At 45.5% G+C, this 14,578-nt stretch overlaps 1 protein-coding gene across 9 annotated transcripts in view; it reads right to left on the reverse strand.

The window, feature by feature from the left end:
* FGFR3 (fibroblast growth factor receptor 3) overlaps window positions 1–14,578 on the reverse strand; it is a 148,085-nt gene that overhangs the window by 12,188 nt on the left and 121,319 nt on the right. For all 9 annotated transcript variants that reach the window (XM_077350913.1, XM_077350914.1, XM_077350912.1 and 6 more), the window contains exons 12-14: window positions 8,385–8,575; window positions 6,219–6,341; window positions 4,153–4,223 (exon numbers count right to left, since the gene is read on the reverse strand). In XM_077350913.1, coding sequence (XP_077207028.1) covers window positions 4,153–4,223; window positions 6,219–6,341; window positions 8,385–8,575 — 385 coding nt within the window. The remainder of the gene's footprint in view (window positions 1–4,152; window positions 4,224–6,218; window positions 6,342–8,384; window positions 8,576–14,578) is intronic.

The following is a 14,578-nucleotide window of genomic DNA, read 5'->3' on the forward strand; positions in this document are numbered from 1 at the left end:
GCCAGCTAGCACATTTCTGTCCCTTCCGGAATGCCATAGGTTGGGGGAGGAGCCGGACATGGACGACCTGATTCTTCCCTGCCAGATGGGCCTGGCCCGATGGCGCCTGTGGCAAGGAAGGGAATGCAGTGCTGCGGGGCAACTGAGGGCCTGAGTCAGGCTAGCCCTAGCTTGGCCCAGGGTTGGCACCAATGTCACTTGGAAGCAGGCATTAGCTACGCAATCAGATGAGCACTGGTCCAGGCTTTAGTTGTCATGCAGAAAAGGTCAGAGAGAAGGACTGGGGAAGGAGAGGAGAAAGCAAAAGCAGGGAGATGGGATGCATCCTTCCTGAAGTTACTTCAGGGTCCCTGCTAGTAAATTTCAATTTTGGTTACATTCTGCAAAATGGGATGATCACTCTTGCTTCATCTGGTATGGCTGCAACTCTTTCAACAGAAGGCAGAATTTCTCTTTCAGTAACTACCTTTGATGGGGGCAGGGGAGATGACTGCCTGAGCAGTTCACCTTATGGTGAGCTCTCTGTCCAGACAGAGGGCCAAATATATCTATGTTTGGCAGAAGCAAGCAAGGTACGCAAACATTGCTAAATTCTCCTTATAAGAACTTTGGAAGGCTCTGGTATTCCAAAAAGGCCCATTGCTGATCAGCGGAGAGCGATTCTCCAAATCTCAAGCTGCCTGTGACAGAGGCCAAGAAGCAGCCAGCCTCTATTTCTTTCCTTCTTTCTACAAGGATTGTGTTTCCTCTCTCATTCTCCGAGCTGTCTTGAAGAGTCTCCAGGGTTCTTACAGAGCTTAATCTCTAACTCAGTGGTTGTCAACCCATTTGGGGTCACCTGGCCCTTCCCCGGGGTTGCCAGCTTGCCCATCACCACTGTGGCAGGTGGCGATGGTGGGCAGCAGAGGTGAGCGGAGGTGGTGGAGCCATGGCAATGGCTGCCTCCATGCCACCTTGATTGTTGTGCACATATACGCGTGCGTTTGCCACCTGAGCATGCCACCTACAAGTGCACGCTTGCTGTTGCCCCCACCGCACCAGCCACCACTGAAGCTGGGGTCGCAGCGAAGAAAATGTTGAGAGCTGCTGCTCTAACTTCAAATGCCTGCTATCAAAAGTGAGTAATGCTCTAATGACTCTGAACTGTTTTCATACACCTCCCCCTGTCTCGTTCATCAAGCCATTGCAGTGAGGTTATTGTTCCCACAAAGACTTCCCTGCTTGTTTTTCTTGGTTTTTTTAAAACTCTGGGGGGTGGGGGAGGTGAAATATACGACCAACTTTAAAAACAGAGAGCTTATCCTGTCTGTTGTTCCCTTGATGACAGCACTCTCGTGACATCTTTGCCGCTGTGTGACTTTGTAAGCCAGGGGTAGTCAAACTGCGGCCCTCCAGATGTCCATGGACTACAATTCCCAGGAGCCCCTGCCAGCGAACGCAATCAAAACCTTCTGCGAGAGGACCTCTCCTGGCTATTTGAAATATTGCATGAGCCTAGCTGATGTTGACTTATAAGTCTGATTTTTAATAGGGTTGTCTTAATAAGGACACAGATTGTCTGTCTGTTACAACAACAAAGAGAAGATCTGAAAGTTTTCACAGGTTTGTTGAAAGATATCTTTAAGGAGATCCAAGATGACCAGCTGGGACAACAAAAGAGCAAGGATGCAGAATTGCGAGGTGGGAAATCATGAGCAGAAGAGAATTTTGACATATTGGAGATGGAAATGGGGATGTCAGTCCTTCAGAAAACAAGACCTGCGACAAGAACTCAATATTTTTACTGATCAATTTCTCCCAGACGAAGATACCCTTACTGAAAAGGCATATAGCTATTTCAAAGCAGAACAAAAGAATCAACCAAAAGATACATTGGCTTGTCTTGAAAGGAATCATTCCAAAAGAGGTTCCCATAAAATAAATTGTTCTGATACACCCCAGAGTGGAGACCAGGAATTGCAACTGTGTCAAGATTATTGGCGGATATCCTGTGGCAAAGAACACATCTTAATTTTCTATGCCAAAGCCTAACTGGCCAGAATATAAAACTAGGAAAACAACAAGGTACAGCAAGCCTTGATATGAGACCCCCTTAAGAAGATTGGGAAGAGGCAATGAGGGGCAGCGCTTGACAAAGTAGATCATGAGCTTCTAGTTCACCACCTAGCCGACACCAGAATATGAGGAACTGCCCTTAAATGGCTGAATTCCTTACTCCGGGGCCGCAGACAAGAGGGTAGCGATAGGAGAGAGAGTATCTAATTGAAACCAGCTCACATGTGGAGTCCCACAAGGAGCAGTCCTCTCTCCTATCTTATTTAACATCTTTATGCGCCCTCTGGCTCAGCTGGTTGCGGAGGTTTGGGCTGGATTGCCACCAATATGCAGACGACACCCAGCTCTTCCTCCTGATGGATGACTGCCCTGACTCTCCCCCAGAACCCTTAGCCAGATGTCTGGAAGCAGTGACAAAATGGATCAAGCAGAGTCGCCTGAAGCTCAACCCTACAAGGACGGAGGTCCTGTGATTGGGTAAGAAGAGAACAAGGGAGAAAGCGCGTCTGCCCAGGTTGGATGTAGCTGCGCACTCTGCCAGGCACCTGGGCGTGATCCTGGATGCTTCCCTCACAATGGAAGCCCAGGTCACAAATGTAGCGCGGCTGGCCTTCTACCACCTCCGCCAAGCCAAGCTATTAGTGCCCTACCTGGACCCAAAGCACTGTGATCCATGTGATGGTCACCTCTAGACTGGACTTCTGCAACTCGCTCTACACAGGCCTACTCTTATCCTTGATCCGGAAGCTACAGCTGGTGCAGAATGCTGCGTCCAGGATTCTCACTAAAACACCATGGAGATCTCACATCCGGTTGGTACTCCAGCAACTTGGCTGGCTCCCAGTTGAATTCCGGATTAAGCTTAAGGTTCTGGTAATCACCTTTAAGGCCATACATGGTTTGGGCCCAGAGTATTTGAGAGACCGCCTCTCTGTCTATACCCTCCAACTGGCTGCGGATCCCTGGCCCCAAAGAATTGCGTCAGATCTCAACCAGGGCCAGAGCCTTCTCGGTCCTGGCCCCCACCTGGTGGAACGAGCTCCCTGAGGAGATCAGAGCCCTGCCCAACCTTCCACAGTTCCGCAGGGCCTGCAAAAGGGAGCTCCTCCACCAGGCATTCGCTTGAGGCCGACCAACTCGGAACATCTACTGGTCCCCCTCCCCAGATACCTGACCGAAATAACTGACCTCCCGATGTTACTATATATTATATTAATGTTGAACTGTTATAATGTTTTATTGAAGGTTGCTCAGTGTTGCAGACTATGTAATGTTCCAAGTAAGAGTTATTCAATGTTCAATGTAAACTGCCCAGAACCGCAAAGAATGGGTGGTATAGAAATTCAAACAAACAAACAAACACCTATAAATGGTAAAGGTATCCCCTGTGCAAGCACCGAGTCATGTCTGACCCTTGGGGTGATGCCCTCTAGCGTTTTCTTGGCAGACTCAATACGGGGTGGTTTGCCAGTGCCTTCCCCAGTCATTACCGTTTACTCCCCAGGAAGCTGGGTACTCATTTTACCGACCTCGGAAGGATGGAAGGCTGAGTCAACCTTGAGCCAGCTGCTGGGATCGAACTCCCAGCCTCATGGTCAGAGCGTCAAACAGCAGGTCGGCTGCCTTACCACCCTGTGCCACAAGAGGCTCTTAAATATCTATATAAAAATTTAAAAAAATTATATTTTTAAGTAACTACCCTTAAGCTATGGGGCTGGTGAGCAGAGCAAGCAAGAATGTATCTAGTAGCTTATTAAGGCATCAGTAGCATAACTCATTACCCCAGCAATCTTTAAACAAGCACTCGCAAATCCCTGCTGAATCAATTCAATAGAAAAATCTGTGCATCAAGTCTGAAATTAATATGACTATTTAATTTGACAGCTGACAACCCATCTATGACCCACTGCTCTTTGTGCTCCCCGAGAACCCTTTCACCAGCTCTAGCCCCCGGAACAAGTCTATTCATGCACAGACTGACTTGGTGGCAAGATTCCATCTGGGCCTGATGGGGCAATTGTTTTCATAAATCTCTATACTTTGCTTTTTAAAAAAACCAAGCACTTCTATTATTCCACAGTCTGGGTAAACGCTTACACATCACTCTGATGAGTGTAGACCCGATCAAACAATGCTTCTGGTGCCATCCATTTCACGGGTAGCCGACCCTGTAATTAGAAAGATAAAAAGGAAATTTCTATCAGCTAATTCAGCTCCGCCACTCTGGCACCATGTGAACTTCAGTTTTTACAATTTAGTCTGAAACATTTTCATTACTGACCAGGTCAAACATACGGGATCTCTGTGGAAAGCCACAACCCATTGTATTATTTGGCCATGCATTCCAAAATTACCATCTCTACTGCAAGCATCCTCTGTGTAGAAGGAACTCATAGCTTTGGCTAATTAACAGCTATGCCCACCACACCTCTCCAGTCAATGGATCAAGGGGAAATGCCACAATTCCTTTATTTTCTCTGCTGCCTTTCTTCCCCCAACCCTTCCTGAAAAATGCAGCCAGAATACCAAAGATTTCAAAGTCTTCAGGAGGATATTTTTTTACAAAAGGAACAGGATTGTAGCCTCCTCCAATGCGTATTAGACCTTTTAAATTGCTCTGTTCATGGTATATTATGTCTGATGCCTATTCCTTTCGGCACTGCTTTTTCTAAGTTTGACATCCCAGTCCTATCTGGATACCTGAGGGACTCGGGAATGTTCATTCTGGAGAAGAGGAGGAAGCCGAGGGGGTACATGCTTGTTCTCTTTAAGAGTCTGAAAGGCTGTCAGAGGAGGGCAGGGAGCTCTTCCTGTTGGCAGCAGAGGAGAGGACTTGCAGTGATGGGTTTAAATTATAGGCAGCTTAGGGAAGAAATGATTTTGCAGTGAGAGTAGCTGAGCAATGGAATCAACTGCCCAGAAAACTGATGAGCTCCCCCTCACTGGCAGTCTTCAAGCAGCATCTGGATGAACATTTGTCGGGGAAATATAATAAATAAATAAAGGAAGGAAGGAAGGAAGGACGGAAGGAAGGAAGGACGGAAGGACGGACGGACGGACGGAAGGAAGGAAGGAAGGAAGGAAGGAAGGAAGGAAGGAAGGAAGGAAGGAAGGAAGGAAGGAAGGAAGGAAGGAAGGATGCTCTAGACCAGGGATTCCAGCAGTGTTCACCATGCCTTGCTGGTTCTTTCTGGCTAATGAGTGTTGGTGGGAGATGGGCTGGGTGGGGTTATCGGACGGCTCCACTCTGTGGCAGTGTTGCTAAGGGGTGGATCCAAGTTTTGAGTTGACTGTGCCTGTGTGCTGGTTGAGAAACCCTGGTTGAGAAAACCTGCTCTAGACTGATCCTACACTGAGCAGGGATTTGGACTCCATCGCCCCTTCTGTGATATCATGTGATGCCCTGAGTTTCAGCAACAAAGAAAAGCGCTAATGAAACATGAATTGCTCTGCAATCCAGCATTGGCCCTCTTCAGGTGTGGATAATTAAACATTAAGACTCATTCCCTTTTTTTGAAGCAATTTGATGACAGCACACAGCTTAATTCTAAAGAGTGAGAGAGAAAAGCAACAGAAAAATGTTATTGAACTTGTTGCCACTCCTGGATCCCATCTAGAGGTTACAGGGCAGGTGGGACAGGAAATGTGAGTGGCTGGTGAGGGAAAGGAAGCTAAACTTGGACCCCACTGGGGATCACGACATGAAGGATGCTCAGGCTTTCCCCACATCTCTCTTCAAAAGTAAATTAGTTCCAAACGAAGGCATCATTGAGCTGCGTCACTGTTGTTATTGTTTTCCTGAAAGCTGGCCAGGTTTAGTTATTACAGTTGTGCATTTTATTTCTTGCCGTCACCTTGGCCAGCTGGGCTAGAAGGGTGCCAGAAATCGTGAGCCAAGGGCTGTTGGCAGCTCCTAAAATTCAAGAGGCATTCTTAGTTCAGCAGATTAGTAAGCAAGCAAGTGAAACCACTTTTCTGGCCAATTTTATTGAAAGGATGGTCACCTTCAATAAGAGGTCACCAAGAGGGCAAACTTCTTAGGAGGTAAGAACGGCCTCCACTAGGATTTCTGTACTCACATTATTTTTTTCTTGCTGTTTTATCTGGCTGCAGTGCTGTATTAAAATACATTTGAATTTGAATTTGAAATTTGAATTACTCACATTGGTTGTTTTCTTGTAATAATCAATGTTGTGAACATCTCTAGCCAGGCCAAAGTCTGCGATTTTCATTACATTGTCTTCTGTGACCAAGACGTTCCGAGCTGCCAAGTCCCGATGGATGCACTGCAAAAGGATGCATGCCTCAGCCAGTGATGGGGACCGTGAGCAAATCATTAGGACATAGTGTAAGATGCCGTGCAATGCTTCGCCCTTTGTGCCAGCAGTACTGACTCATCTCAGTAACATGGAACATCATGGGCTCTTGCATCATCAAGTGTGCCATCTCTGCACTAGTGGTTCAGTATGTGCCCTTGCCTGCCTCTGTGCAGTGACCCTGGACTTCCTTGGTGTCCTCCTATCCAAGTACAAACCAATTACACCAGGGGAAGGTTTCTAGTTGACCCAGCTCTAAAGCTCTTCGCAGCCAGGCTCATTCCCCACCTACTATATGGCATCGACATCTGGGGCTAGAAAGAACAAATAACCAACAGCTTGGAGCCCATTCAGAACTTTTTCTTCAGACGTATCCTGGCTCTTCCAAAAGGGTCTCCTGCAGCCCTAATGAGGGCAGAGCTTGGTTTCCCCTCACTCAAAGCCCGTGCCCACTTAGCTATTCTGAAATCTTGGAAGAAAGACATCACAACTAAATTAGATTCTTTAAGCCATCAAAGTTTTAAGCTCTTATTGAGCAAAGACAGGACTCAGTCTGATTTTTTAGCTCCATTCTTTCATGCTATACCATACCAGACGACTTACTGCACACATCAGCCAATATTAACGATTTATGTGATTAGGTGTTCAAAGCTGACTCACTGATTGACCACTCTTCAATTCAGCTATCACAATCAGCCCCATGGTATAAAACAATTTAAAAAGACCACTTTAGAGCATCATATTTAGTAAATATAACAACACGTAATCTTAGAATGGCCCTAACATCTTTGCGGTTTGAAATGATGTCATCAGCCATGCTCTCTGGGCGATATCTCCGAATACCCACAGCCCAACGCCTGTGTATATGTGGAAATCCATCTGTGGAGGACCTGCCCCACGATGTTTTGGCTTGTCCCCTGTACTCCAAACCCAGGGGCAAATTCCTTGCCAAGTTATTACCAAACTCACACCCTATTTCTGATTTTAACAAAGTCACCTATCTGTTATCAGATGTCAACCCCTATACAGGGTGGCACGTTTCGCTCTGGCTTGATACACCATTCTATCCCTTTTATTGTAACTTAGTAGTCCATGTTTACAATTTTATGTACACAATATTGGAGAAATATTGTTTCATTTATATTTGTGCCATATTGTTTTAATTGTGTTTTGTAGTGGCCTTTGGCTACATACAATAAATGTTATCGTATTGTAAGTACAAACCAGGACTGATGCTGCTTAGGTTCCATTACCTGGAGAGATCAGGAACCCATCTCCTACCAATTAGCATCCCTAGTGTAGTGGTCCCCAATTGTTTTAAGCCTGTGAGTACTTTGTGGATGCTGACACAACCTGGTGGGCACAATCACAGAAAGGCTACCACAGGAGGTTGAGATACACAAACATGTGGTGGAAGCTAGGGAGAGGTACGGTTATTAAAAATACACTGGAAAAGAGGAATGAAGGAATATTGAAAGAATAAAACAAACACGAAAAACTGTTATTTTCATCTACATAGCCAACCAAATTGTCAGTGGCAAAACATAACCCTACCTGGCCACTTTCTAAAAACACTTGATGAGTGCCAACAACGGATTTGGTGGGCAGCATGGTGCCCCTACTGAAGACCCCTGCCCAAGGGAACCAGCAGTGAACCACTCTGAGCCATTAACCTATGGAAGGGTACTTAGTAACAGCAGACACCTGCGGATTTCTCCTTTGGTTCCTTTTAGACAACCTCCTGCCATTTGCACTTGACTCGAAAGATCCTGCTGCTATCAAGATAGTTTTCTGTGGGGGGCTGATTTACACTCCTAAATTAAATGCTTTCAAGAGGGATATTTCTCAGGCAGAAACTGATTCATTTTATCCTACCAGAACACTAGGGAAATGGACCATATTGTGTCCTTCTCCAAAAGATGACTGGTATTCTGCATCCATCCTGTGTTAAAAGTTCTAAAGCACTCATACAGTTTTGCTTCGAAACAAACTGTGCTGCTGTTTGCTACTCACTTTCTGAGATGCCAGATACTCCATGCCACGGGCCACCTGATAGGCACAGGAGACCAAGTCTTTAAATGTTAACTGCTCCTTGGGCAGCTTGCAGGTGTCAAAGGAGTAGTCCATGCCAGGGGGTCGACGTGCTCTTAGGTATTCCCGTAGGTTCCCCTTGGAGGCATATTCCACCAGTACATAGAGAGGGCCTAGATTCAAAGGAAACTATAATAAGCCTAAAACTCCCTGAAAATTTTGAAGATCTGAACAGGATAGGTCAAAATGTTTTCATGCCAGTCAAATATGGCTGCAAGAATGAAAAAACATTGGCAAACATTGGCAACACAAGCATGATAGTATCATTGTCTATGTATCAATTGCATTCTAAATTATAATATTCTAAATCAGGGGTAGACAAACTGCGGCCCTCCAGATGTCCATGGAATACAATTCCCATGAGCCCCTACCAGCATTCGCTGGCAGGGACTCATGGGAATTGTAGTCCATGGACATCTGGAGGGCCGCAGTTTGATTACCCCTGTTCTAAATTATAATATTCTGTCTAAATTTATTAGACAGTAGAAGGTCATTAACACCTCCCACACATTTTCTACTAGACTTATTGGATCTGATTCTTGAACACAATTACTTTGAATCTGAAAATAACTTGTACTTGGCAAACCCATGGAATTTCCATGGGTTCCCCAGCAGCGCCCTCCATTGCAAACCTCTTTGTGTTGGATCTGGAATCCAAGTGGCTATATGATGAGGATTCAAATCCCTTTTCCTTGAACATGCACTTCTATACTAGATTCTTAGAATACATTTTTATTGTTTATTTGAACAGTGATTCTACTGACCAATTTATTCAACGGTGCAATAGTCAACATGCCACAATTAATTTTACAGGTAATTCTGACCTCAGACAAATACCATTTCTAGACACCTTAGTCACTCTGAAACCGGAAGGCAAACTGAGCACATCTTCCTTTAAAAAACCAACAGATAGAAATACTCTTCTCCGTTTCAGTAGATTTCATCCAACTCATCTTATACAAAATTTACCTTATGGGCAGTTTTTAAAACACAGATGCATCAATGCTCAGGATGCTACTTACAAAGAAGCCAGTCATTCATAAGGTAAAGCTCTTCTACAGCTCCTATTAAAAAAGACTATCAAGATCTGGGGAGGAAGCTCAAGCAAACGGGGGCACAAGTGGTATTCTCTTCAATCTTGCCTGTCAAGGGAAGAGGAATGCGTCGGGAGAGGAAGATAATGGAGGTGAATCACTGGCTGCGTAGTTGGTGCCGGCAGGAGAGATTTGGTTTCTGGGACCATGGGATAGGCTTTCTTGAGGAAGGCCTACTAGCACCTGATGGACTGCACTTATCGAAACTGGGGAAGAATGTGTTTGGCAGGAACCTGGGGAGATTCATCAGGAGAGCTTTAAATTAAAGCCACTAGGGGAAGGAGACGATCAACATAGGGAGTGTATGGAAGGAAAACTATCGGAGGCAGCCCAACCGGCAAGGCCAGCTCATAGGGAACCAAAAGTAAAAGGATTCAGATGTCTTTATACTAACGCCCGAAGCATGGGCAATAAAAAGGAAGAGCTGGAACATCTCATGCTGATGGAAAAGTATGATCTAGTAGGCATCACAGAAACTTGGTGGAATGATTCTCATGACTGGAATGTAATGGTGGATGGATATGAACTGTTCAGAAAAAAACAGAATAGATCGAAGAGGTGGAGGAGTGGCACTGTATGTGAAGAAAGGGCTTACCTGTCAGGAAATTCTAGTGAAGGAGAGCATATCTACAGTGGAAAGCATCTGGGTGAAAATAAGCGAGGGGAAAACAAACAGTGTGGTGGTTGGTGTCTGCTACCGACCGCCTGACCAACGAGAGGATGTGGATGCTGCACTTTGTGAGCAGCTTGAGAAAATATCCAAACGGCAGGACCTTGTCATCATGGGTGACTTCAATTTCCCAGATGTGTGCTGGGAAACAAACTCTGCGAAGCGTCCTCAGTCATGCAAGTTTCTGACCTGCCTGGCTGACAATTTCATTTATCAAATGGTAGATGAACCCACAAGAGGTTCAGCCATACTGGACTTAATACTGACCAACAGGCAAGAGTTGGTGGATGAGGTGAAGGAGGTGGGGACCCTAGGGGGAAGTGACCATGTCCTCATAGAATTCCTTTTGAGATGGGGAGCCAAGGAAGCTTGTAGCCAGACGCGGATGTTGGATTTTCGTAGGGCAAACTTTAATAAACTCAGAGACATGATGAGTGTCATACCATGGACGAGAATGCTGGAAGGGAAGAGAGCATGTGAAGGGTGGGCGCTACTCAAACAAGAGCTATTGCATGCTCAATCAATGACTATTCCAGAAATACGAAAACACTGCAGGAGCTCTAAGAAGCCTATTTGGATGAACAGAGAACTTCAAGAGGAACTAAGAAAGAAAAGGAAAATGTTCAGGAAATGGAGGGAAGGACAGAGCTCTAAAGAAGAGTACCTACAGGTTACTAGGCACTGTAGATCAATCATCAGAAAGGCCAAAGCTGAGAGTGAGCTAAGATTGGCCAGGGAAGCCCACTGTAACAAGAAAAGATTTTTCAGTTACGCGAGGAGCAAACGTAAAGTAAAGGAGGCAATAGGCCCGCTGTTGGGTGCGGATGGACAAACTCTAACGAAAGATGCAGAGAAAGCAGAAAGGCTTAGTGCCTATTTTACATCTGTTTTTTCCCACAGGTCAAAGTGTTTAGGCACGTCTAGAGATGGCTGTAGCCAAAGGACAGTGTCTGGGTGGCAGGTTAACATGGATAGAGAGGTTGTCGAGAGGCATTTAGCTGCACTGGATGAGTTCAAATCCCCTGGTCCAGATGAAATGCACCCGAGAGTACTCAAAGAACTTTCCAGAGAACTTGCACAGCCCTTGTCCATCATCTTCGGAACCTCTTTAAGGACTGGAGATGTCCCGGAGGACTGGAAAAGAGCAAACGTTATTCCGATCTTCAAAAAAGGGAGGAAGGATGACCCGGGAAACTACAGACCAGTGAGTCTGACCTCTGTTGTGGGGAAGATAATGGAGCAGATATTAAAGGGAGCGATCTGCAAACATCTGGAGGACAATTTGGTGATCCAAGGAAGTCAGCATGGATTTGTCTCCAACAGGTCCTGCCAGACCAACCTAGTTTCCTTTTTTGACCAAGTAACAGGTTTGCTGGATCGGGGAAATTCGGTTGATGTCATTTACTTGGATTTTAGTAAAGCTTTTGACAAGGTTCCCCATGATGTTCTGATGGATAAGTTGAAGGACTGCAATCTGGATTTTCAGATCGTTAGGTGGATAGGGAATTGGTTAGAGAACCGCACTCAAAGAGTTCTTGTCAATGGTGTTTCATCAGACTGGAGAGAGGTGAGTAGCGGGGTACCTCAGGGTTCGGTGCTTGGCCCGGTACTTTTTAACATATTTATTAATGATCTAGATGAGGGGGTGGAGGGACTACTCATCAAGTTTGCAGATGACACCAAATTGGGAGGACTGGCAAATACTCCGGAAGATAGAGACAGAGTTCAACGAGATCTGATCACAATGGAAAAATAGGCAAATGAGAACAAGATGCAATTTAATAAAGATAAGTGTAAAGTTCTGCATCTGGGTCAGAAAAATGAAAAGCATGCCTACTGGATGGGGGATATGCTTCTAGGTAGCACTGTGTGTGAATGAGACCTTGGGGTACTTGTGGATTGTAAACTAAACATGAGCAGGCAGTGTGATGCAGCGGTAAAAAAGGCAAATGCCATTTTGGGCTGTATCAACAGAGGCATCACATCAAAATCACAAGATGTCATAGTCCCATTGTATACGGCACTGGTCAGACCACACCTGGAGTACTGTGTGCAGTTCTGGAGGCCTCACTTCAAGAAGGACATCGATAAAATTGAAAGGGTACAGAGGAGAGCGACGAAGATGATCTGGGGCCAAGGGACCAAGCCCTATGAAGATAGGTTGAGGGATTTGGGAATGTTCAGCCTGGAGAAAAGGAGGTTGAGAGGGGACATGATAGCCCTCTTTAAGTATTTGAAAGGTTGTCACTTGGAGGAGGGCAGGATGCTGTTTCTGCTGGCTGCAGAGGAAAGGACACACAGTAATGGGTTTAAACTTCAAGTACAACGATATAGGCTAGATATCAGGAAAAAGTTTTTCACAGTCAGAGTAGTTCAGCAGTGGAATAGGCTGCCTAAGGAGGTGGTGAGCGCCCCCTCACTGGAAATCTTCAAGCAAAGGTTGGATACACACTTTTCTTGGATGCTTTAGGATGCTTAGGGCTAATCCTGCGTTGAGCAGGGGGTTGGACTAGATGGCCTGTATGGCCCCTTCCAACTCTATGATTCTATGATTCTATGAGTGGGGATTCCCAAAGGTTATAATTAACAAAGCTAGAGTGACGGCGGAGGCTCAAGACAGACACACTCTACTACAATACCAGGACCGTGTAACTGATCAGAAATTAACTAATGCATTTGATTACTCTTAGTTTGCCACTAACATTAGAAATTTCATATTAAAACATTGGTATTTGGTTAATGATCTACCAGGGTGTGAAGGTGTTCTTAGATTGGCATGGAAATGCCATCACAATACAGGGGAGCTGGTCAGTAAGAAAGCATTGCCAACAGAGATGTCTTCTAGCAATTTACCCAAGGGGAACTTTAGGTGTGGCTCCTGCGGAGTCTGTAAGTTTTTGCTTCCGTTTAAAGAGTTTAATGAGCCAAGGAATGGTTTTTCTTTTAAGGTGAACCAATTTATCAATTGTTCTAGTAAAAATGCTATATACTGCGTGAGATGTCCTTGTGCTAAATTGTACATCGGTGTTAGCACTTGTCCAATAAAAGTCCGGATCCAAAAGCATCAATCCAGACGTAAGACATCACATTATGGACGCCCCAATGGTGAGCCACTTCGTGGAAGAAGGACACATGGCAGAGAATCTATGCTTCTTTGTGATGGAGCAAATTGTACAAGTTTGACAACATAAATTGGAAATTGACAGAATTTTGAGACAAAGAGAAAATTTTTATAGATACTCCTTGGACACTTTGATACCTAGGGGTTTAAATATTAGTTTGGAGATATCTTGCTTTTTATAATGCTACTAGTTTCAAAGCCTGTTCATAAGAACAGGCTTTGAAAGGGTCCTCCCTGTGAGCTTCCCGGATGCTTTCCAGGCCGCCGGGAGGCGCTGAGGGCGAGGGGGGGTGGGGGTGGGGGAGAGGGAGCGTTTCCTGGGAGCTTGGTAAGCACACCCGGTGCCTCTGCGAGGCCCTGGGTATGCTTTCCAGGCCTTTGGGAAGCACTCCCTCTCCCCACCCTGGTGGCCGGGCCTCTTACCTGGGGCCTTGCAAGTGGAGCGGCGGAGTCACAGACGTTCCTGGTACTAACAGCCAGGCGCATCTGTGAGGCAAGGGGTGAGAGCTTGGTGAGGGAGGGCGGGAGCTGTAGGGGCAGGGCCTATCAGGGTGCAGCTGGCTGTGCCCTGATTGGCCCTGGAGAGGCCAGACCATTCATCCCCCAATGCTGTTTCACAATTATTAAGAGGCACCAAATGGATAAGACATATCTTTAAGTGCAAGCCAGGGGTAGTTGAGGTTGATGAAAGTTCAACATTGAAAACGGCACAAAGCTAGAATCTGTTTTGGTTGCTTCATTAATCATGAAAATAGAGGTAAGACACATTTTGATGTTTGATTCAATATCTTATTAATGTGTATTGTATAAATATTATACTGTATTTTGATAGCCTGGGACACGTTCTCTCTTTTTTCTGTTGATACGCTTATTCAGAACTACCTGTTTTTTCATGCTCCTGCAAGCAGGCAAATTCCTGGGAGTAAGAATAAGAAACTCACATCATTTAAAATCTTTTTTCCTTCTGTGAATATTTGGTGAATATTTGGCCCTTTTTTCTCTTTGGTTCTACAAGGTTCTTATACAAGGCTCCTTCATGAGAAGTATTCTTGAAGTTTAGTTGTTGCATCTCTGGTCTACTAGTGCCCTACTTGGCCCCAGAACACCTAGCCACAGTGATCCACATGACGGTCATGTCTAGGCTGGACTTCTGCAACTCGCTCTATGCAGACCTGGCCTTGACTTTGATCCAGAAACTGCAACTGGCCCAGAACGCGGCCGCCAGGGTCCT

The sequence above is a fragment of the Paroedura picta genome, chromosome 8 (assembly GCF_049243985.1).
Source record: "Paroedura picta isolate Pp20150507F chromosome 8, Ppicta_v3.0, whole genome shotgun sequence".
Taxonomy (NCBI): domain Eukaryota; kingdom Metazoa; phylum Chordata; class Lepidosauria; order Squamata; family Gekkonidae; genus Paroedura; species Paroedura picta.